This window comes from Moschus berezovskii, chromosome 14, assembly GCF_049115385.1.
Source record: "Moschus berezovskii isolate FMDL1 chromosome 14, NW_MosBer_1.0, whole genome shotgun sequence".
NCBI classification, from domain to species: domain Eukaryota; kingdom Metazoa; phylum Chordata; class Mammalia; order Artiodactyla; family Moschidae; genus Moschus; species Moschus berezovskii.
The window spans coordinates 8,441,362-8,467,019 of NC_142473.1; the positions used below are offsets into that span (position 1 = coordinate 8,441,362).

Consider the following 25,658-nt stretch of genomic DNA (forward strand, 5'->3'; position numbering starts at 1 on the left):
TCCATCAGAGAACAGATAGAATGAAAAACACAATCACAGAAAACTAACCAAACTGATCACATGGATCACAGCCTGGTCTAACTCAATGAAACCATGAGCCATGACATGTAGTGCCACCCAAAATGGATGGGACATGGAGGAAAGTTCTGACAAAACATGGCCCACTGGAGAAGGGATCACTTCAGTATTCTTGCCTTGAGAACCCCATGAACAGAATGAAAAGGCAAAAAATATGACACTGACAGATGAACTCCCCAGGTCAGTAGGTGCCCAATATGCTACTGGAGAAGAGCAGACAAATAATTTCAGAAGGAATGAAGAGGCTCATCCAGAGTGGAAACAACATCCCAGTTGAGGATGTGTCTGTGGTGAAAGTAAAGTCCGATGCTGTAAAGAACAAATACTGCGTGGGAATCTAGAATGTTAGGTCCATGAATCAAGGTAAATTGGAGGTGGTCAAACAGGAGATGACAAGAGTGAATATTGACATTTTAGGAAGAAGTGAAATAAAATGGATTAGAATGGGTGAATTTAATTCAGGTGACCATTATATCTACTTCGAAGAATCCCTTAGAAGAAATAGAGTAGCCCTCATAGTCAACAAAAGAGTCCTAAATGCAGTACTTGGGTGCAGTCTCAAAAATAACAGAATGATCGCCATTCATTTCCAAGTCAAACGATTCAACATCACAGCAATCCAAGTCTATGTCCCAATCACTAATGCCAAAGAAGCGTAAGTTGATTGGTTCTATGATGACCTATAAGACCTTCTAGAACTAACACCAAAAAAATGATGTCCTTTTCATCACAGGGGACTGGAATGCAAAAGTAGGGAGTCAAGATGTATCTGGGGTAACAGGCAAGTTTGACCTTGGAGTACAAAATTAAGTATAACAAAGGCTATCAGAGTTTTGACAAGAGAATGCACTGGTCACAGAAAACACCCTCTTCCAACAGCAAAACAGATGATTCTACAAATCGACATCACCAGATAGTGATTACTGAAATCAGACTGATTATATTCTTTGGAGCTGAAGAGAGAGAAACTCTATAGAGTCAGCAAAAACAAGACCGGGATCTGACTGTGGCTCAGATCATGAGCTCCTTATTGCCAAATTCAAACTTAAATTGAAGAAAGTAAGAAAAATCTCTAGGCCGTTCAGATATGACCTAAATCAAATGCCTTATATTTTATTTACAATACATTTAAAATATGTATATTGTATATATACGCATATTGTATATACAATATGTACAATACAATATAGTGGACAAATAGATTCAAGGGATTAGATCTTGTAGACAGAGTACCTAAAAAATTATGGATGTAGGCTTGTAACGTATAGGAGGCGGTGATAAAAAAATATCCCCCAAAAAAGAAATGCACAAAGGCAAAATGGTTGCCTGAGGAGGCCTTACAAACAGCTGTCAAAAGAAGAGAAACGAAAGGTAAAGAAGAAAAGAAAGGTATAGCCATCTGAATGGTTCCAAACAATAGCAAGGAGAGATAATAAAGCCTTCCTAAGTGAACAATGCAAAGCAACAGAGGAAAACAATAGAATGGGAAAGACTAGAGATCTCTTCAAGAAAATTAGACATAAGAAAACATTTCATGCAAAGATGGGTACAATAAAGGACAAAAACAGCCAGGACTAAACAGAAGCAGAAGAGAGTAAGAAGACGTGGCAAGAATACACAGAAGAACTGTACAAAAAAGATCTTAATGACCCAGATAACCACAATGGCGTGATCACTCACCCAGACCCAGACATCTTGGAGTACAAAGTCAAGTGGGTCTTAGGAAGTATCACTAAGAACAAAGCTGGTGGAGCTGAAGGAATTCCAGCTGAGTTATTTCAAATTCTAAAAGATGATATTGTTAAAGTGCTAAACTCAATACACCAGCTAATTTGGAAAACTGAGTAATGACTACAGGATTGGAAAAGGTCAGTTTTCATTCCAATCCCAAAGAAAGGCAATGCCAAAGAATGTTCACACTTCTGCACATTGTACTCATTTCACACGCTAGCAAGTCAGCTAGGTCATTTCACATTTCTCCAAGCCAAGCTTAAATAGTATGTGAACCGAGAACTCCTAGATGTTCAAACTGGACTGAGAAAAAGAAGAGGAACCAGAGATCAAATTGTCAACATCTGCTGGATCACAGAAAAAGCAAGAGAATTCCAGAAAAACATCTCCTTCTGCTTCATCGACTATGCTAAATCCCTTGACTGTGTGGATCACAAAAAACTGTGGAAAATTCTGAAAGAGATGGGAATACCAGACTACCTGACCTACCTCTTGAGAAACCTGTATGCAGGTCAGGAAGCAACAGTTAGACCTGAACATGGAACAATAGACTGGTTCCAAATCAGGAAAGGAGTACGTCAAGGCTGCATACTGTCACCCTGCTTATTTGACTTATATGCAGAGTACATCATAGGAAACACTGGGCTGGATGAAGCACAAGCTGGAATCAAGATTGCTGGGAGAAACATCAGTAACCTCAGACATGCAGATGACACCACCCTTATGGCAGAAAGTGAAGAGGAGCTAAAGAGCCTCTTGATGAAGGTGAAAGAGGAGAGTGAAAAAGCTGGCTTAAAACTCATCATTCAAAACAATAAAACCATGGAATCTGGTCCTATATTTTCATGGCAAATAGATGGGGGAACAATGGAAACAGTGACAGACTATCTTCTTGGTCTCCAATATCACTGCAGATGGTAACTGCAGCCATGAAATTAAAAGATGCTTGCTTCTTGGAAAACAAGTTATGACAAACCTAGATAACATATTAAAAAGCAGAGACACTCTTTGTCAACAAAGCTTCATCTAGTCAAAGCTATGGTTTTTCCAGTAGTCAGGTATGGATGTGAGAGTTGGACCATAAAGAAGGCTGAGTGCCGAAGAATTGATGCTTTTGAACTGTGGTGCTGGAGAAGACTCATAAGAGTTCCTTAGACTGCAAGGAGATCAAATCAGTCTATCCTAAAGGAAATCAGTGAAGCGCCAATACTTTGGCCGCCTGATGCAAAGAACCAACTCATTGAAAAATACCCTGATTTTGGGAAAGACTGAAGGCAGGAGGAGGAGGCGGCAAGGGAGGATGAGATGGTTGGATGGCATCACCAACTCAATGGACGTGAGTTGGAGCACGCTCGGAGACGGTGAAGGTCAGGGAAGTCTGGTGTGCTGCTTCCAGGGGTCGCAGTGAGTGAGACACGACTGAGTGACTGAGCAACAAGCAGACCAGGGACTCCCCGATGTCAATGGCTAAGACTCTGTACTCCCAACACAGGGGCTCTGGTTCAGTCAGGGCACTACATCTCATGTGCCACAACTAAGAGTTTGCGTGCCACAGCTAAAGATCCTGCATGCTCATGAAGAATGAAGCTTCTGTGCATCACAATGAAGACCCAGCAGAGCCAAATAAATAAATTAAATAAAAAAGAAATAGAACAGACCTCACCTTACCTTTAAAAAGGGAAATCTTTACTCTTCCTCTACCCTTAATATATCCATCTTTTAGAATACTGGGAAGTCCAGTTAAATCTATATTATTTTTTAATTTGAAAAAATAGAAATCATAAATCTGAGTTTCTAGGCTTAATACTTGACACAAGGAAGTGTTACTTTTCAATAAAATCTCATGGTTTTCTTTTATGCTCTTGTGGAGAAAATTTTGGAAACTATAGTTTCATCATTTAACATTTTTTCAATCATTGATGGCTTCCCCTGACTCTTCCAAAGGCAGGACTGAGTCAACTCTTACAGGATTCAGGCAGAACCTGAACTACCATGAGAAACAAGGTCATCTTTTACATAGTACTTATTTTTTTAGTGTGGCAAGCCAGGAATTTACATAGTGTACCCTATTTATAGGCCCCCCTTAATAATCAATTATAATTTATGAATATTCTAAGTTCTTATTAAGACCAATCCTTCACATTTACACAGCAACCAATTTCCTCTTGTCTTTCCAAGAATTGTACTTCTTAAATTATTTCCTTCCTTCTTGCACCATTATTTTTCCTCTTTTATGGGATATAGACATGGTGTAACAGGTCCCATTAAAAACCAAACCAAAAAACACTCCCTTGGTCTTTCTCCTCATCACCTACTATCCTATTTATCTGTACCACTTCATAAGAAAGCTCTCTAAAAAAAACTGTCTAATCTCCTCTATAGTATTTGAGATAGCTGATGACTTGGACCTTTTTAAAATACTTATTTTCTTGGCTTCTCAATCACTGCAAGCGCCTCTTCTTTTTCTGTCTTCCTGACTGTCACTTCTTGGTGTCCACGACTGGCCCCTCTTCCTTTCCTGGACTTTCTGATAATGGAGTGTTCTAAGGACCATTCATTCTACAGTCTTAAAGATCAGCTCGCTATGCTCATGACTCCTACTCCTACCTGTTTCCTGTCACTTACTTTTCTGACATTTTCACCAGGATGTTTAAAAGGTATCTAAACATGTTAAAATCAGAACTCTTAACATGCAAGACCACCTTCCTCTTCCCTAAGGTATCTGCTCTACCACCAGAATCCTTCAGCTCAGTGAAAAATTCAACTGATTGTTCAGCCCAAAACCTTGAAATCACTTTTGCATCTTTCTCCCATGTCCCACAGCCAAATTCACAGATCTGAAATAAAAATCTTAGCATGCCTTCATTTCCACAGCCACCATCTTGATCCATAACACCAACATAACATCACTTGGATTACTGCAATAACTTCTTAACTAGCTAGCCTGTTTCCTGACTACAGTTGATTTTCCCTCAGATATGTTCATGGTTTGCTTTCTAACTTCATTCAAGTCTCTATTTAAACATCACCTCCTAAGAAAAGCCTTACCTGACCACCATGCTGAAGTCTCACCCTCTTCAACCTACTTCCTTTCTAACATCTTTAATCTTTATCAACTTACTCTACAGCATCTTGATACTTATTAGAAATAAAGTTCAGTTCAGCTTCAATATTTAGCCAAGATCTACTATCTGCCTTCATCTTTTGGTAGGGTCAATAGACAGATGTTTACTTTAAAACTGTCTTTATATTTCCAGAAATGAATAATATAAAATGTGCAAAAGTACAGATGTTACTACCCTATCTAATAAGTATAACAACATTACAAATGCCAAAAAGGTACAATATTTAGATAAATATTAGATTATATACTATCAGATATAAACAGGCATTTTAATGCCACTTTGAGTGAAAATAACTCTTTATGTGCTCTGTAGGTTGAAATTCTCTTAATCTAAACTGCAAACATGTATTTGTTATTGTTAAGAGTAATGTTTTACAAATAATCATGAAAACTGTAAATTTAAAATAAAAAATTAAGAACTCTATAGCTTAATAAACAGAGAAACTGAAAATTGCAAATATTAAGAGAGAATATATTAATAATAGCTAGAAAAATTTAAGGAAAAATGTTGAAAGCATTTTCATCAAAACACATTAATAAAAATTAATATAAAGTATATTATACATATTTGACTATCTTAAAATCTAAATCTTGGTAAAATTGACATATTTGCATTCACACAGTAAATAAAATTATTTTTAAGCACAAAATTTAATTTTAGGTTATTTAGTACTATTTAAACAAGAGTCCTTCAAAGGGAAGTCCTACTTGGGAATACTTTCTGTCTTGTGAGAATGGAATATCATCTATGCCATCTTGAATTTTCTCAAAAAAAAAAATGCTCTATCATCATTTACAAAAAAATTCAATATAAATCATCTTTAATCAGACATAAATTTTTTAAAATATAGGAAATAAATTATATACATCAAATAATTTTCACATATAGTTTCAAAACAATAGACATTAAAAGAAATATTTATTTAGGAACAATTTTTCATTGAAGTTTTAAACTTGGGAAGTTTAAAAAAACATTGACAAAGTTATTAATATAGATTAACAATCATTTTCAGGACATGAAGGACAAGGGGTTTTGAGATTTCTTTAAGCTGTGGATCTTACTTTCAAGGTTCTTCCTAAAAAATATATTATTGTAATACATTTTCCTAAACTATTTTTACTGTTCACAAACAAGCTAATATTATTAGAAGTATCATTAAGTATACTTTAATATTATATGCAATAGACAAGTTAGTACATATATACACAAACATTTGAAAGTTCTTTTAAAGTATGACAATATGTAAACTAGCAATTAAACCAATCACTGCTTTTCTTCTTGTGAAGTTTTCCAGTTGTAAACAGCTAACAGAAAAGTGCACCTGATAGAAGATACATTACCGAATGGAAAATCAGCATGCAATTATCACTGACAATGGAATACATGTGGTGAAGACTATGAATGATTTAGGAAACAAAAGTATATGTTTTGCTTGCAATTTTCCACTAGGTTTTCAGAAATAATACCAGTATTTGATAGGACAGACATTAACTACAGTAGAAAAATTGTCAACTACTTTCACTGTTCTTTTAACTAAAGATAAAACTATATGACATAAAAAACATTTTGCAATTGTCTTACTATATATTATTAAACTCTGTTCAAACAAGATGTAATAGAAGCCTTTAAATGGTAAAAATGGCTTCATGAACCAAGGAAAGCCTTGAAACACTGTTTTGAAAATAAGGGTACCAAGAGAGCAGACATTACCATCACTGGTTACTTGCAGAGAAAGTAATTTGTTTGCTAGAACCTGCCAATTCTTCAAAAAACCAAACTTGTCTTCAGAGTTTAAATTCTCTGCATGTTTTCGGCTGTAAAGATCCTCCTACTATGATGCTCCAGGAAGATGCTGAAATTGGTATGCATGTAATAAAAGCTGAGATGCAGATAAAAATTCAGGGAAGATTCTGTTATCTTGAAAGCCAGTTATGTTGCTATATTGTCACATGGTTTATAGGACTGCTTCAATAAAACCACAGATCATCATAGACCACTGTTTAGTATTCCAAATGTGCTACAGGCAGAATTTATCAGATGACAGCATTGAGATATTGCCGGGAGCCAGCGAGGGAAATCCTACCCGTGGCAAAGGTCAATTGGGGAAGAGGCCTGACAGGCAAAGGCTAATCAGGACTCAAGGAACCCCCTGGACTTACCTGAGCATCTACCCCAAAGAAAACCGGAGTCTGACTGCCTTACTATCTTACGCCTCTTATCAAGTCCTCTAATACTTACGGGGGCTTCCCCCCAACCACCTTTCTCTGAAAACATTAATTCAGAGCTGTAGTTAAAAAGTTCTCCTTGGCTTAATAGGAGTGTTCCAATCCAAGCCCCTCTGATAGCTTTCTAACTTACATGACAAGTTTGTCCGGGCTCTTACAACTATGAATGTGACTGTTTACAGCCTCCCAGCCACGCAAGGACAGAAAGCCTAATATTCTAAAATACAGGAATTTGTTGAAGAAGTTAAAAACATTAGAATAGTACTAAAAAAGACTTCATTGTTGAATCAATGCTTGCTGCAAAGTTTCCTCTATCTATTGTATCCTTGGAAATATATTAATCACATATAGAGAAAATAAGTAGTAGCCTTTGATTTAACCACATCAGATCTTAAGTTAATAAATTCCTTTCTTGTAGCTCACTACACCTTTGCCTTAAAGGAATGTAACTTTGTCATGTGTCTAGCACCTGACTTTAGGAAAATCACCTTAAAATAATATAAGAGTTTTTCTAGCTAACTAACCTTTGTTTGAGCATTCTTTGGCATTGCCTTTCTTTGGGACTGGAATGAAGACTGACCTCTTCAAGTCCTGTGGCCACTGCTGAGTTTTCCAAATCTGCTGGCATATTGAGTGCAGCACTTTCACAGCATCATCTTTCAAGACTTGAAATAGCTCAACTGGAATTCCATCACCTCCACTAGCTTTGTTAGTAATGATGCTTTCTGAGGCCCACTTGACTTCACATTCCAAGATGTCTGGCTCTAGGTCAGTGATCACGTTATTGTGACTATCTTGCTCGTGAAGATCTTTTTTGTACAGTTCTTCTGTGTATTCCTGCCACCTCTTCTTAATATCTTCTGCTTCTGTTAGGTCCATAACATTTCTGTCTTTTATTGAGCCCATCTTTGCATGAAATGTTCCCTTGGAATCTCTAATTTTCTTGAAGAGATCTCTTGCTTTTCCTATTCTGTTGTTTTCCTCTATTTCTTTGCATTGATAACTGAGGAAGGCTTTCTTATCTCTCCTTGCTATTCTTTGGAACTCTGCATTCAGATGCTTATATCTTTCCTTTTCTCCTTTGCTTTTCGCCTCTCGTCTTTTCACAGCTATTTGTAAGGCCTCCTCAGACAGCCATTTCGCTTTTCTGCATTTCTTTTCCATGGGGATGGTCTTGGTCCCTGTCTCCTGTACAATGTCACGAACCTCCGTCCAGAGTTCATCAGGCACTCTATCAATCAGATCTAGTCCCTTAAATCTATTTCTCACTTCCACTGTATAATTATAAGGGATTTGATTGAGGTCATATCTGAATGGTCTAGTGGTTTTCCCTACTTTCTTCAATTTAAGTCTGAATTTCGCAATAAGGAGTTCATGATCTGAGCCACAGTCAGCTCCTGGTCTTGTTTTCGCTAACTGTATACAGCTTCTCCATCTTTGGTTGCAAAGAATATAATCAATCTGATTTCGGTGTTGACCATCTGGTGATGTCCATGTGTAGAGTCTTCTCTTGTGTTGTTGGAAGAGGGTGTTTGCTATGACCAGTGCATTCTCTTGACAAAACTCTATTAGCCTTTGCCCTGCTTCATTCCATGCTCCAAGGCCAAATTTGCCAGTTACTCCAGGTGTTTCTTGACTTCCTACTTTTGCATTCCAGTCCCCTATAATGAAAAGGACATCTTTTTGGGGTGTTAGTTCTAAAAGGTCTTGCAGGTCTTCATAGAACTGATTAACTTCGGCTTCTTCAGCATTACTGGTTGGGGCATAGGCCTGGATTACTGTAATATTGAATGGTTTGCCTTGGAAACGAACAGAAATCATTATGTCACTTTTAAGATTACATCCAAGTACTGCATTTCGGACTCTTTTGTTGACCATGATGGCTACTCCATTTCTTCTAAGGGTTTCCTGCCCACAGTAGTAGATATAATGGTCATCCGAGTTGTCAACCGAGTTAAATTCACCATTTTAGAAAAGGCAGAGGCACCAGAGATCAAATTGCCAACATCCGCTGGATCATGGAGAAAGCAAGAGAGTTTCAGAAAAACATCTATTTCTGCTTCATTGACTATGCCAAAGCCTTTGACTGTGTGGATCACAATAAACTGTGGAACATTCTGAAAGAGATGGGAATCCCAGACCACCTGACCTGCCTCTTGAGAAACCTGTATGCAGGTCAGGAAGCAACAGTTAGAACTGGACATGGAACAACAGACTGGTTCCAAATAGGAAAAGGTGTACGTCAAGGTTGTATATTGTCACCTTGCTTATTTAACTTATATGCAGAGTACATCATGAGGAACGCTGGGCTGGAAGAAGCGCAAGCTGCAATCAAGATTGCTGGGAGAAATATCAATAACCTCAGATATGCAGATGACACTACCCTTATGGCAGAAAGTGAAGAGGAACTCAAAAGCCTCTTGATGAAAGTGAAAGAGGAGAGTGAAAAGGTTGGCTTGAAGCTCAACATTCAGAAAACAAAGATCATGGCATCTGGTCCCATCACTTCATGGGAAATAGATGGAAAAACAGTGGAAACAGTGTCAGACTTTATTTTTTTGGGCTCCAAAATCACTGCGGATGCTGATTGGGGGAACTTATGTAAACCCGGGGCAAATTCGTATCAATGTATGGCAAAACCAACCAATATAATATTGTAAAATAATTTGCCTCCAATAAAAAATAAATTAATTATCAAAATAAATAAATAAATAAATAAAATAAAATTTTGTTATGAAAAAAAATAAAAATAAAAGACGCTTGCTCCTTGGAAGGAAAGTTATAACCAACCTTGATAGTATATTAAAAAGCAGAGACATCACTTTGCCAACCAAGGTCCGTCTAGTCAAGGCAATGGTTTTTCCCGTGGTCATGTATGGATGTGAGAGTTGGACTGTGAAGAAAGCTGATCGCCGAAGAATCGATGCTTTTGAACTGTGGTGTTGGAGAAGACTCTTGAGAGTCCCTTATACTGCAAGGAGATCCAACCAGTCCATTCTAAAGGAGATCAGTCCTGGATGTTCATTGGAGGGACTGATGCTAAAGCTGAAACTCCAATACTTTGGCCACCTCATGCGACGAGTTGACTCACTGGAAAAGACTCTGATGCTGGGAAAGGTTGGGGGCGGGAGGAGAAGGGGACGACGGAGAATGAGATGGCTGGATGGCATCACCGACTCTGTGGGCATGAGTTTGAGTGTACTCCGGGAGTTGGTGATGGACAGGGAGGCCTGGCGTGCTGTGATTCATGGGGTCGCGGAGAGTCGGACACGGCTAAGCGACTGAACTGAACTGAACTGAACTGAACCTTTGTTAGGAGAGAGGGCCATAAACTGTTAGCAGGCCTCCTGGCCAGAAGATGATGTAAACCACCCAAAACTTTCGTATATCACGAGACATACAAAAATGAGCCCCGATCCTGATAAGGGTCAAGACTGCTGACCCCACGTGATTTTGGCATGACTCTATATCTCTCTTTCTCTATTTTTTATGTGCACAGCTTAGGATACAAAAGCAGCACTGGAAAATAAAGTTTTGGGCCTTGCTCACTGAAGCTTGGTCTCCCCGTGTCGTTCTTTCTCTTTTTCCGTCCTTTTCTCTATTCTCCTTTTTCTGGTTGAGATCCTTGGAGTACTGGGCCCTCTGCGTTTACTTATCTGCCTGGGCTTCTAAGACCCACTCGAGGGGGTGACTGGTGGGGTACCTCCAGTGATTTGAGAGGGCGCCTGCGGCCTACGTAAACAGTGCAAACCCCGTGCTGGGGTTTTATGGTTTCCTGCGTAAACCAAGGAATCATTAGCCCCTGTCTCTTTCTCTCTCTCTCTCTCTCTGACGCCGACGCCATTCATCCCGAGGATACCCTGGGCCATATCGAGGCTGGTCCCCGATAAGAAATTACTGTCCTCTACAAAATTTGACTCCTAAAATTCTATAATTCTACTGCTACAGTAACAGCTATATTTTAGTGGATAAAATTTCAGATATACTATATCCTAACTGCAAGGAGATCCAACCAGAACTGAACTGAACTGAACTGATATCCTAACTGCAAGGAGATTCAACCAGTCCATTCTGAAGGAGATCGATCCTGGGTGTTCATTGGAAGGACTGAAGCTAAAGATGAAACCCCAATACTTTGGCCACCTCATGCGAAACGTTGACTCACCGGAAAAGACTCTGATGCTGGGAGGGATTGGCGGCAGGAGGAGAAGGGGATGACAGAGAATGAGATGGCTGGATGGCATCACCAGCTCGATGGACATGAGTTTAAGTGAACTCCGGGAGATGGTGATGGACAGGGAGGCCTGGCGTGCTGTGATTCATGGAGTCGCAAAGAGTCGGTCACGACTGAGAGACTGAACTGAACTGAAGTTCATTCTATAATGGTGATAAGCCAGTTTAAAGTTTGGCTGTATATTAATCTTACATCTCAGAATTTTGGCAAAGATATATTTTTCTATGCTATTAAAATTTAATGTAATTATTTATTATATATCTCCTTCACTACACAGAGATTCTATTGGCAGAACAATAATGGCACATAATAAAAGCTCAGTAATGCTCACTGAATGAGAACAAATTAATGAATGTAAATAAAAAACACCCATAAGGTAGCTCTTTTAGGTGAGTACAGACAAGAAAAATAAAGATGCTGGAGATTTCTGACCACATACAGACTACTTTTTCAATTTTGTTCATGTTAAGTCTTACTGAATACCTAGCATGTGTGAAACACTATAGAAATAGCTGTGAAAGTTACTGAGTTAGGAAAAAAAAAGTTTCCCTTTTCTGGAATGAGAGGATGAGATGGCTGGATTGTCATCACCGACCTGAGTTTGAGTAAACTTCGGGAGTTGGTGATGGACAGGGAGGCCGGGCATGCTGCAGTCCATGGGGTCGCAAAGAGTTGGACATGACTGAGTGACTGAACTGAATTGAACTTTTCAGGAATGCAAAGCAGTGCAGAACCTTACAAAACAGATTAAGACATCTCAGAAAACGAATAAAAAGTAAACATGTAATTCTAATAAGATTACTTTTAAAGTTCAGGATCTTAGGAGAAAGTGAAACAAGTCTTCAAATGTTAGATGGTGGAGTAGAAATATAAACTATAGTGTTTATTGGGTAGATTTAGATAGCTAAAATCTCAGAAATATATCATGGGTACTACAAAAATACGTCTCTGCAGGGTGAATCATGATGGTTTGGAAACATGAAAGAGATTTATGTCACTCTGATTGAGAATAACCCAAATATTGACCAATCAGTCATTTATTCAGTAGAGATTTACTGAAAAAACCTACTTGTGTAAGCCACTATTCTACATGCATGGACAGAGCAGTGAACAGACAAATATCTCTGTCCATATCAAGTTTCCATTTTCATGGAGGGACACAAATAAACAAATAAATAACCAAATGAATATACAGAATACTACATGAATATATATGCTATGAAAAAAATTTGAAAGGGAAACAGGATGAAAAATATCAAGGAAGGGGAAGGTCATGATCTGAAACAGCATGTCAGGGAAGGCCTTACTGAGAAAGTGATATCTGAGCAGAGACCTGAAGGAGATAAAGAAACTTTCTTCCTCATATACACACACAAAAAGAAAAAGAAAGAAAAAGGAAATTCCTTGTAGATATCTGAAAGAGAGCATTCCAGATAGAAGAAACAGCAATAATAAAACTCCTTTGGGGAGTGTGTCATGCTGTTCACTGAAAAGCAATGCGACCAGTATAGCTGGAACAGAATAAATTAGGGGGCAAAAAGTAAGAGAGGAAATCAGAGAGGTAATAGGCCAGATCTTGTCAGGATTTTGTCTCTCTGAATGAGATGAGAAATCATGGAGAAATATCCAAGAGAGGAGTGATATAATCTGATCCATCAGCCAGGATATTTAGACTGCTGGGTTGAGAACTGACCAGACAGGAAACTAGGGTGGAAGCAGGACTGTGCAGGAGGCAACTGCACTATCAATGTCGTCAAGCAAAACAGTAGCAGCGAAAGTGGTGAGAAGTGTCTCTGAATATATTTTGAACATGGAGCCAAGGTAACTTTTCTGACTGCCTGGATGCAATGTATGGAAAGAGTCCCCGATGATTCTAAGACTTTGGGCCTATGCCACTAGCAGGGTGGAGGTGTCATTTACTTTTAAGGGATAACTGCAGATAGCACAAGCTTTACAGTAAAGGGCAGGAGTTCAGTTTTGAATATGTTAAGTTTGAGATGTTTATTAAACATCCAAGTGAAAATCTGAGAATAACCAAAGTTTAGATGGGATTCAAAGTCATGAGATCACTTTGGGAGGAATACAGATGGAAAAGATCACAGGGCTGTGCTCTCGGGAATCCAGAGAAGCAGACAGGTAAGGACAAAAGAGAAGTGTGTGGTGACCCTGGGCCTAAATTATAAAAAGGTTTCAAGGGATACAGAGTGACAATCTTTTAAAAATGTTGCTGATAGGTGTGATCAACAACTCTGGATGTTATTATAGAAAGGGAACTTCAGTGTAAGTTCTGCCATTTATCATATAAATTTCATAAATTATTCTAGAATATGGGGCTTACTTTTCCCATCTTTAAAAATGGAAATCAAAGTATCTACCTCATGTTAAATATTCCTGCTGTTGCTGCTAAGTTGCTTCAGTCATGTCCGACTCTGTGCGACCCCACAGACAGCAGCCCACCAGGCTCCCGCATCCCTGGGATTCTCCAGGCAAGAACACTGGAGTGGGTTGCCATTTCCTTCTCCAATGCACGAAAGTGAAAAGTGAAAGTGAAGTCGCTCAGCTGTTTCTGACTCTTTGTGACTCCATGGACTGCAGCCTACCAGGCTCCTCCATCCATGGGATTTTCCAAGCAAGAGTACTGGAGTTGGTTGCCATTGCTTTCTCCGTTAAATATTCCTAATTCCACTTGAAGCACAAGTATGCCTGACAACCAAAATGTGCTCACGTCATATAAATCTTCATTTCTCTTTCTATCCTTCACTGGATCATTTAAAAAGTTGGAATATATGTTTGAAGTGGCACACCAAAAGGAAATAAAGTGATCTGAAGCTCAAATATAGTTAACTAGTACATGTTACTGCTAGGGAAGTGAGAAGAGCTATTTAGATGAATCCCAAAAGGGTGTAAAGAGCCACATTTCTAGATTTAGAAATTGAAGTCTGACATATTAGCAATAATCAGGGTTAAAGGGGAAGAAATAAGAGCTAGAGGCTCACAGATTTGTTTCAATAGAGAATTAGTTTTCTTGAAGCGGGTAGAAATAAAATGCATATTAAAAGTTAAAGTTATCCATGTTGTCAAGGTAACAACAAGCATTTTTACAGACATGCAAGAAACTATGTATCGCTATATCTGTTTAGCAATATTCACTTGTTCACTGTGCTGGGACTTCAGGGTTTTCTCCAGCGAATCTTCCTGTACCAGGGATCAAACTCAAGTCCCCTGCATTGGCAAGTGGATCCTTAAAAACAGGACCACCAGGGAAGTTCTATGTACCTGTATATTTGAATGAAAGATGGGAAGTAGCATCTAAACAGATTTTCAGAAAAACACACAAGGAAAAGAGTCTGATGCTGGGAGGGATTGGGAGTGGGGGGAGACGGGGACGACAGAGAATGAGATGGCCGATGGCATCACCAGCTCGATGGACATGAGTTTGGGTGAACTCCGGGAGTTGGTGATGGACAGGGAGGCCTGGCGTGCTGTGATTCATGGGGTCACAAAGAGTTGGACACGACTTAGCAACTGAACTGAACTGAACTGAAAGGAGGTATAGGAGCTGATGCCTATAAAAGGGAAAATTACGCTTCCCAGCATTTCATGGTGGAAGGGGTTGGAAGGAGACAGAATTTTAAATTGCTAAATGAATGACCGTAAGAAATTTAAATTCTGTGAGGCAGAAACTGTATCTATCTACCAACCATTGTATCTCCAGTACTTCACTTAGAGCTCAGCATAAAGTTGCTGCTTATAATATGTTCAACTGACAATAAATGAATGCCACCTTGATCCTAGACACTCTCACCTTATTTGCACAAAACCCCTACAATGAATGGCACTATATGTAACACTCGGAGAAGGCAATGGCACCCCACTCCAGTACTCTTGCCTGGAAAATCCCATGGATTGAGGAGCCTGGTAGGTTGCAGTCCATGGGGTCGCTAAGAGTTGGACACGACTTCACTTTCACTTTTCACTTTCATGCATTAGAGAAGGAAATGGCAACCCACTCCTGTGTTCTTGCCTGGAGAATCCCAGGGACGGGGGAGCCTGGTGGGCTTCCGTCTATGGGGTCACACAGAGTCGGACACGACTGAAGCGACTTAGCAGCAGGAGCAGCATATGTAACACTAGGAGTAACTTATTCTGTTTCTTATGTTATGCCTGAAATTAAAGGCTTTGGGATTTTAATCTATGGTTGGAACTGAGCTCAACCTGCTTCATACCTGTTTGGAAACAGTCTTATCATTACAACTGCACCAAAAACCAAAAGCTGCCATTTTCACAGATATCTGAAAATAGTACTTTGAATTATCCCTGCCCTCCCAAAATTCTCAGTCCTTTCTTCCCCACCTAAGGAGCCATACTGTTTCTCTCAACTTTGTGAGTTGCTCTGGTTAATTCACTGTGAAAAATAAAGGGCACAAATAAAATCAAAGAACCTAGAAGACCCTTGGAAAAACTAGATAGAAAGTGGATCCCAACATTAAAGTTTATCTCAGGGAAGTGGATATCTATACATTTATAACTAAAAACAAAATATTAAAGCAGAAAAACAATAGAAAATATATCCTTAAGTGGTGATACACAAAGAAATGGCAACCCACTCCAGTATTCTTGCCTGGAGAATCCCATGGACAGAGCAGCCTGGTGGGCTACAGTCCATGGGGTCGCAAAGAGTTGGACACGACTGAGTGACTTCACATAGGAAGATAAGTTATGGCCAAGCTGGAAAATTATCCTGAGGGTTAAGAGGATATTTCATCATTATACTTAAGGCTAAATGCCTATAAAGCTTTTAAGAAAATCACACAGCGAAAAAGTTTTCAGTTTTGACGACCAGTATACAATATACTTAGTATTAATAATCAGGCCAGAAATTTGTAATAAATTATGTGAATTGTTTTAAATGATATTAATCTTGGTATCAATGATACATTTATTGTTACATGTACATAGCATAATTATTAAGCATACTTATACATACAGTATAATAAGAGCTACCAATCTGCAGCAAACAAAATTTTCTGCCCTCCTCAAAAATAATCTCATGCAAATGATGCTGACAAATACATGAAATGATGAAGAATCACAGTCATGCAATTACAACACACCAAGGCCTTCAAAGCATTTCCATATCTTTGTAACAGCAGTGACGGGCTGTCTGTCCTTCCTCTCCTGCCTTCTCCATCGTTCCCTCCATTCTTCGGGCTTTTATTGATCAATCAGATAGGTAGACAGACAGAGAGCAGCATATAGAAGGTAAGGAAACCCGAGTCCCTGCCTCATACTTCTCTACCTGCTAATTTTATTTTCAGATCCTGTAATTTCTTCTCCAATAATCCTACAACTGAGAGATGGATTACACTAGAAGCCAAACAAACATTCAGATGAGCCCTGACCCCTTCAAAGGAATGCCATTTGCAGACTGGCGGAACAGAGTAAGAAAGGATGAAAATTCTGAACAAGGCAAGGCCCCCCTGGAGGAAGTGTCTAAAGAGACGCTGCTGCTGCTGAGCTGAGTCAGTCGTGTCCAACTCTGTGCGACCCCATAGATGGCAGCCCACCAGGCTCTGCCATCCCTGGGATTCTCCAGGCAGGAACAATGGAGTGGGTTGCCACTGCCTTCTCTGCTAAAGAGATGAGAGCAAATGAAATCAAGCAGAGACCTCTAGGGATGAGCTTCAACAACAGAAGGTCAACTGCTTTTACTTTAGAACAAAGATGATGGGTGTGAGTTTAGGCAAATTTGTAGTGGGTTAGGGTGGGCATTTGGAGAAGGAAATGGCAACCCACTCCAGTATTCTTGCCTGGAGAATCCCAGGGACGGGGGAGCCTGGTGGGCTGCTGTCTATGGGGTCGCACAGAGTCAGACACGAGTGAAGCGACTTGGCAGCAGCAGCAGCATATTCCATAGCTTGAATTTTCTCTGTAAAGTGAAAAGCAGGGTGTTCTGCTAAGGGGAATGTTAAAGATGTGGACAGATATGTGCATTACTGAAAAAAATTGAATGAAGATTACTGTATCTAGAAGGACACTGATCAAGTTTCTCATAATAAGTTGTAATAAGTCGATGTGACAAAGAAGATTATTTTTGAAGCAGTATAACAAGCAGAGAAGAAGGCAGTAAGACAGTGCAAAAACCACACAGGAAAAGGGGTACACTGCACGTAAACTATTTGTGATTACTTAAAAAATCACCTCGTCTTTATCCTTCTATCGCATTCCTTATTCTGTTCAATGTTCCTTCAGTTACCTGACTGGGTCACTCTGAAAACATTTGATCAATTTGGAAAAAAAAAAACCAAACAGGAAAAGCAGCTCCCTCTAAGGAGGACACACCCTAAAGCAATTAGTCACAGTTATGAATGAGTTTCAGCTGACATCTCTATGTTCCATCTAAATTAAAATTGTAGGCTTTTTCTCTGAAGTCTCAAAAATTATGAAAACCCACACTACACAGAGAGAACACAGCTTTTTTTTTTTTTAGGAGTGCTATATAAAATCACAGATGACAGAACAAGAAAGGAATATATGGTGCTTTGTGTAAAAAATCATAATACTCTCACTAGTTGCTAGCAGAATGGTTAACAATATGAAAGTTTATAATGGAACTATCATATAGTCATATAATACAATTACTAAATAATCTCGTCTTACCTGTATTGCAAGGGCACGAGCTACAAGACCTCTAAGGTATTGTAAAGGGTCTTCAGGACCTTCCCATTTGCTTTGCCACATGAGAGGACACTGCAATTTTAAAAGGATAAAAATTAAGTTTACACATATAATATTACATATAAAAGACCTTTCAACATTTGTGTGATGGGAAAATATTTTGGCATAATTCACATTATGAGTATCATGAATTAATTTCATTAAGATATGTCTGTTTCTTTGATCTTATTAAAACTGAATGATATATAGAGTCAGAACAAATTAATGTTTTCCAAAAAAGAAATATTTTTAAGTAAAAATTATTGAAAGAATAAACAAATGAACTTAAATGAGTATATTGAAAGTAGCAAATCATGTTTTCTTGAAATAATATTTAACACATAATAAAATGAAACTAAATTTGACAAGTTCATTTTATAAGTGATAAAAGGCAAAAAAACAACCAGTCTTGTGTCCCTATAGATTTTAAATTATAAATAAAGCATTGTAATGGAAATTTTATCTCCCAAACCACACCAAGATCTATTATAAAAATAAAATAAATACTATAATTAAAAGCTTTCTAAAAAGTTATCTTTTAAATATTTGATCTTCTTTTAACTGACAGTCTCCATTAATACATTCATTACAATATACCTTCTTTGTGAAAGCTTTATGTTAGTCGCTCAGTCACGGCCAACTCTTTGTGACCCCATGGACTCTAGACCACCAGGTTCCTCTGTCCATGGGATTTCCCAGGCAAGAATACTGGAGTGGGTTGCCATTTCCTTCTCCAGGGGATCTTCCCAACCCAGAGATCGAACCCGGGTTTCTTGCATTGCAGGTGGACTCCTTACCATAGTCTGAGCCAACAGAGAAGCCCCATGAGAGCTTTATACATTTTCCAAATATTATGCAAATGTCATTCAAACTTAATATTTACTTTTCTAAAGTGGAAATAATAAGGAGAAGCCATCAATTTCTTAACCCCAAACACTGTCTGATTACATAGCTGAACAACTAACCCACACTAGAGTGTATCAACAATGTATGGAAAATAGAAATTATAAGATAACAAATCTTACAGTGGAAAGGATCTTAGAAAACATCTAGTTTAATAGTCTCGATGAGTGAAGTAAGCTTTCTTAGGAATATGTAGCTAAAGTGCTGTGAACTGAAACAAGTGTGGTGATTTTATGTTTATTTTAAATTTTTTAAAACTTATTTCTCATCAGAGGATAACTGGTTAATGATGTTGTATTGGTTTCTGCCATCACTTCCGCTACATTTATAGGACTGTATACAGATGTGGTGATTTTAAGACATGACCCCAGGTCCTCTGACACTTTGCGCGTGAAGACGAAGTCTGCTCTCCTGAAATAAGAGTCCTGAGAATGTAACAGAAGTGATGGGATGCCAGTTTCCAGGTCCAGGTCTTAAGGAATTGGTTTCTTATTATTTCCTGTCTTTTGAGACTCTTGATACTGGAATCTGTCCAGCATACTGTGAAGCCCAACTTTTGGAGAGTCCCATGTGGAGACGAACTGAATTTCCCACCTCTTGGGCAGCACTGATTTGCGAGTCCATGAGTGAGCGGAGTGAAAGACACAAGCTTTCTCTACCAAGGTGTACCCAAATTTCAGATATGGAAGTTTAAAATAAATGATTTTTTGAAAATTATGATGTTTTTATCTACTAAGTTTTGGTGAAATCTATTGTACAGTAAGATTTAACTGCTAAAGTTCTCTGGTCTCCAGAAGTAGGATCCTACCTTAACAAAAACCTAAAACACATAGCTCTGGGTTTGAGACTAGGTGGTGGGCTGAAGCTGGAAGGAGCTTCAGAAGAATGTAAGTGGAAACCTAAAGGACTTCTAAGAGAATAGTGGAGGCATAAGGGACTTTGAGAACTTAAAAGGAGGAAACAATCTCAGACAGACAGAAGTACTCTCAGCACCTCAAGGCCATGCCCTGCAGACTCTTAAACAAAAAGGTTTCAGCGAATCTTAAGGGTATTATACCACAGCCAATGCACAAGAAGCCTAAGGTAGAAAGAAAGACTTGTCTTGATGAGATTTATGGTCACGGCTTTTGTCTAATGTTGTGAATCTCAAGTGAAAGTCAAACTCACAATCTTAAAAAAACTGTTCTGTTGTAAGCTTCATCTTTTGGGGATTAATGGCAAAAAGAGAACGCAATTAAAAGAGAATTTAGAACCCCAGAATCGCTACAGGCAGGAAGCAGACTGAGAAAACCACTCAGCCACAAACATGGCTCCATCTTACCGAAACCTATGCATAATTAAGAGGCAAGGATCAGCAGCTCAAAGCCAAGAGCCATGGACAATCATGCCCAGTGAGCAACATGGAATTCTAACAAAACAACTGAAGACATAAGCTTGCTTGGATTTCTGAATTGCTAAGGACACATGAGCCTATTTCCTCACTTTTTAAGTGAGAGTGACTATTGCAGTTACCTATCCTACCATTTTATATTGGATTTGTAGGGGACAGAAAGTTGCTTTTGTAGGGGACAGAAAGTTGCTTCTGAAACTTATCTCTGTAGTCCACAGGTCCTGAGGTAAGAACCACACTTGAGAAAGAGCTTTTGAGGAACCACATCTAAGAAGCTTAATCCATCCTTCCACCTGATCTAGATGATATCTGGCCTCAGCCTGAGGCTGGAATGGAATGAGACATTTAGGGAAACTTAAAAGGAGATGACTGTATTTTACACAGGGGAGAAAGGTAAACAATTTGTGCCCAGAGGGCAGACTGCAGCAGCTTCAAAGTATGGCCCCAAAATAGCTTGGCACTCTTCCCATTGAGAGTTGAGATCTGTGTCCCCTTGCCCTTGACAACCTAACCAATACAATGAGGGGAAAGTGACGTTGTGTAAGTTGTCAGATCTAGGCCTTAACAACTTCACATCTTTCATTTCCTCTTTCCTGAGGTATACACTGTTAGAACCAAGATATCATGTTGTGAGGCAGCCAAGCAGTGCATACAGAGAGGCCCAAGCGGAGACATCTAGAAAGCAACCAAGGCCTCTAATCATCATTCCCGATGAAACCAGTCAATAATCGGTACCAACTAGCCAGTGCTGTGACTGACCGCCTGTCAAGTAGATCCTCCAGCTCTAAGATGAGCTTTTTCAGCTGGTGTCACATGGAGTAAAGACTAATCTATTGCACCAGATTGTGCCCAAAATGCACACTCATGAGCCAAATAAATGACTGCTCTTGTTTTTAGCCATTAAGCTTCAGGGTAGTTTACTACACAGCAATACATAGCTGATAAATCAGGCTTTCACATCCTCAGTTTTATGCTTTTCCTGTTGTAGAAAGATAGCTCCTTTAAATAGAGTTTATTAGAGACAATAAGTTATTGCGGTGCACAATTGGTTCCAGTGATCCCTGCCACTTGGTATTTGTGTCCGTCCTTGTGAAATTCCCTCACCTTGAGTATGAACTGCTTCTGGGGACTTGCTTCTAATGAAAGAATATGGAAAAAGTGATGAGAAGCCACTTCTGAGGGTAGGTTACAAATACTGTGACATCTGTCTAGCTCACTTTCTCTGCATCTCTTCCTTGTTCACTTGAAGTGGAAAAGTTGCCTGCTGTGAGTTGCATTATGGAACGCTCACGTAGCAATGAACTGGTCTGTCCAGTCAACAATCAGTGAGGGCCCGAGGGCTGCCAATAATCCTCCCATATGTGCTCTGAGAGGCTCCAGCAATTGCAGCCCTGGTGACACCTGATTGAAGGCTTGCGGGCGACCCTAAAACAAAATGTCTAGCTACATTACACCTGAATTCCTGACTCACAGAAATTGTGATGTGATAAAGTTTTGCTGTTTTATGTCACTAAATTCTGGGGCAATTTATTATGCTGCAATAGATAATAACAGAGCTATCAATATTACTGTCCAATGTAATACATTCATTCAATAAATATTTAAATCCCCATTGTCCATCAGCATTCACTGAGAGATTATAAGGTGCAGGCATTATAAGATGCTTGCTATTATGGAACCTACATTTTACTTGGGGATAAAGGCAAAATGTATTATAAGAAAAAATTACATAGCATTAAACCCTATGTAGAGAATTACAACAGGATATGTGATATGAGACTCTTTGAGATTCCCTTGGTCAGCAAGGAGATCAAATCAGTCAATCCTCAGTGAAATCCTGAATATTCATCGAAAGGACTGATGCTCAGTTCAGTTCAGTCACTCAGTCATGTCCAACTCTTTGCAACCCCATGAATCACAGCACGCCAGGCCTCCCTGTCATATCACCAACTCCCGGAGTTCACTCAAACTCATGTCCATCGAGTCGGTGATGCCATCCAGCCATCTCATTCTCTGTCATCCCTGTCTCCTCCCGCCCCCAATCCCTCCCAGCATCAGCCTTTTCCAGTGAGTCAACTCATCGCATGAGGTGGCCAAAGTATTGGAGTTTCAGCTTTAGCATCAGTCCTTCCAATGAACACCCAGGATTGATCTCCTCTAGAATGGACTGGTTGGATCTCCTTGCGGTACAAGGGACTCTCAAGAGTCTTCTCCAGCACCACAATTCAAAAGCATCAATTCTTTGGCGATCAGCTTTCTTCACAGTCCAACTCTCACATCCATACATGACCAATGGAAAAACCATAGTCTTGACTAGACAGACCTTGGTTGGCAAAGTAATGTCTCTGCTTTTGAATATACTATCTAGGTTGGTCATAACTTTCCTTCCAAGGAGTAAGCGTCTTTTAATTTCATGGCTGCAATCAGCATCTGCAGTGATTTTGGAGCCCCAAAAAATAAAGTCTGTCACTGTTTCCACTGTTTCTCCATCTATTTCCCATGAAGTGATGGGACCAGATGCCATGATCTTAGTTTTCTGAATGTTGAGCTTCAAGCCAACCTTTTCACTCTCCTCTTTCACTTTCATCAAGAGGCTTCTGAGTTCCTCTTCACTTTCTGCCATAAGGGTGGTGTCATCTGCATATCTGAGGTTATTGATATTTCTCCCAGCAATCTTGATTCCAGCTTGTGCTTCTTCCAGGCCGGCGTTCCTCAGGATGTACTCTGCATATAAGTTAAATAAGCAGGGTGACAATATACAACCTTGACGCACTCCTTTTCCTATTTGGAACCAGTCTGTTGTTCCGTGTCCAGTTCTAACTGTTGCTTCCTGACCTGCATACAGGTTTCTCAAGAGGCAGGTCAGGTGGTCTGGGATTCCCATCTCTTTCAGAATGTTCCACAGTTTATTGTGATCCACACAGTCAAAAGCTTTGGCATAGTCAATGAAGCAGAAACAGATATTTTTCTGGAACTCTCTTGCTTTCTCCATGATCCAGCGGATGTTGGCAATTTGATCTCTGGTGCCTCTGCCTTTTCTAAAACCTGCTTGAACATCTGGGAGTTCACAGTTCACATATTGCTGAAGCCTGGCTTGGAGAATTTTGAGCATGGCTTTACTAGCATGTGAGATGAGTGCAATTGTGCGGTAGTTTGAGCATTCTTTGTCATTGCCTTTCTTTGGGATTGGAATGAAGACTGACCTTTTCCAGTCCTGTGGCTACCGCTGAGTTTTCCAAATTTGCTGGCGTATTGAGTGCAGCACTTTCACAGCATCATCATAGTGTGCATTTATTGAGGCTTCTTCTGGAAATAACTCTTCTTCTTTTACAAATTACCAAAGATAAGATTTCCAGTAATATGATGAAGCAGTACCAAGGTAGAGCAGCAGGCCCAATGTCAGGGCTGAATGATTCCTTGCACTCTAAGTTGTCGCATGCTCCTCAGAGAGGTGGAGAGGGGTCTGCCTTGATGCTTGTACCTAGGAAGATGCTAGCAATAGGGGAGAGCAGATGCTTGTCTCCTCTCTGTCAGCACTGCTAGCATAGATCTTTCGTAGATTGTCCATTGCCCCTCCAAGACCCTTTAAACATCATTTGGGTAAATAACCGTGTAGCTCAGCTCCACTGCCTCAGAATACTGCCTTACCTCTATGGGCCACCACCAATGGCAATCACATATGTCTCAAAGCAAAGAAGGGGGAAAAAAATCAATAGACTGAACATGCCTCTTTATAGAAATCTTTTCTATATTGATAAGTGTTCTTTAATATATAAACATAAAAACCGATTGGGAAGCTTATCAAGTTCAAGTACCGTAAAAATATAGATTGGGTGGACATGAAGACATTTACCTCATGAAGCCAATTACTCAATAACTATTCATGTTCTGAGGGTTCTTTTATATGCCCAGGACTTATTTACCTGATCTCAAACCAGCAGATATATGAGATTCCTAGTTTTAAACAACATGAATAAATCTAATACATGAATCTCAAGAAACGATTTAGTCTGAAAATCTAATAGATGCAGTACACATTTTATCTGTATTAATTGATTGATCCTAAATTGACTAAGTTTAGTACATATTTTCACCATTTGATAGATCATCTATATCAATTGATAGAATCCACATTTTAAGAGCAGGTATACCAGGGAACATCCCCAACCTTTGATGTTCTTAGCCTGCAGGACAAGCCAGGTCCTGCTGCACAAAGTTCTTTAGGTATCTCACTTCAAAACACAATAGGGGCCAAGGTCAGCCTTGGGCTAAACACGGCTGCTGATATTCTTCCTAAAAAATATTCTATGCTTTGTCCTAATTTGGGTATCTTAATAGCCCTAAAGGCTACCCGTGGTTCTGACCTCTGCTTAGGAAATGCAAGGTGTTCAGAAAAAAAGTGAAAAGAGACACTAAATCTACCCACTGTGATGATAAATCATCAGCTTCCTTTACAAGTTTGTTAGAAATTCTTATCACTTCATGCAAATCATTAGAGACCAATATACCTATTGCAGGGTTACTTCAGGACTTACACTCCTTCTCTGAATATAAACTGATTTTTAAGTCAAAAAGACTTGAGTTTCTGCCTCAATAGAATCATTTTTTGGATATAGAACCTTGGAAAGGCCATTTAATCTCTATAAATCTGTAGTTTCCTTATATGTAAAATGAAGCTAATAATAAAAATTATGTTGTAGACAGAAGATTAAATAAGTGTGCTCATTACAGTGTCTGGACAAATAACAAATGTTAGCTATTATAATTATTCAAGATGTCAATTACCCAAACTCCGCTCAGCTTCTCTATAGGAACAGAGCTTCCATCTTCCTTGGTGGTAGCAGTATAATCCTCTTCTAAGATTATTTGCAAAAGTGAACTTTAATAAGCAAGCTCATATTATTTACAAATTTCAACTAGAATGTTCTTCCTTCCTTTTCACTCAGCCCACTTTTTGCTTGCATATTAGTTTCCAAAACTCTGTCCTTTGGGGTTGAATTTTTCCATGTCTGATCTCAGCCAAAAGGTGATTTTTTTTTTCATAATGTTGAATCAAATTCACTCTGTCTACTTTTGAATTAGAAGCAGATGAAAGTAACTTATTTTATTTTTCTGCCTGAAAGAAATGTAAGGCTGTTTCTGTGTGCAGATAATTCACTAAAAGCTAAAGTAGCCAAGAATCTCATCTTCACTCAGGAAGTCTCCTGGCTAATTATGAAAATATTAATTAAGTTAGGGCCAATTGAGAAAAGTTA

At 39.1% G+C, this 25,658-nt stretch overlaps 1 protein-coding gene across 3 annotated transcripts in view; it reads right to left on the minus strand.

The window, feature by feature from the left end:
• The window catches only part of DYNC2H1 (dynein cytoplasmic 2 heavy chain 1), a 460,552-nt gene that overhangs the window by 68,186 nt on the left and 366,708 nt on the right, over nucleotides 1-25,658 (minus strand). For all 3 annotated transcript variants that reach the window (XM_055422858.2, XM_055422857.2, XM_055422859.2), the window contains exon 85: nucleotides 18,054-18,143. In XM_055422858.2, the coding sequence (XP_055278833.2) occupies nucleotides 18,054-18,143 (90 nt within the window). The remainder of the gene's footprint in view (nucleotides 1-18,053; nucleotides 18,144-25,658) is intronic.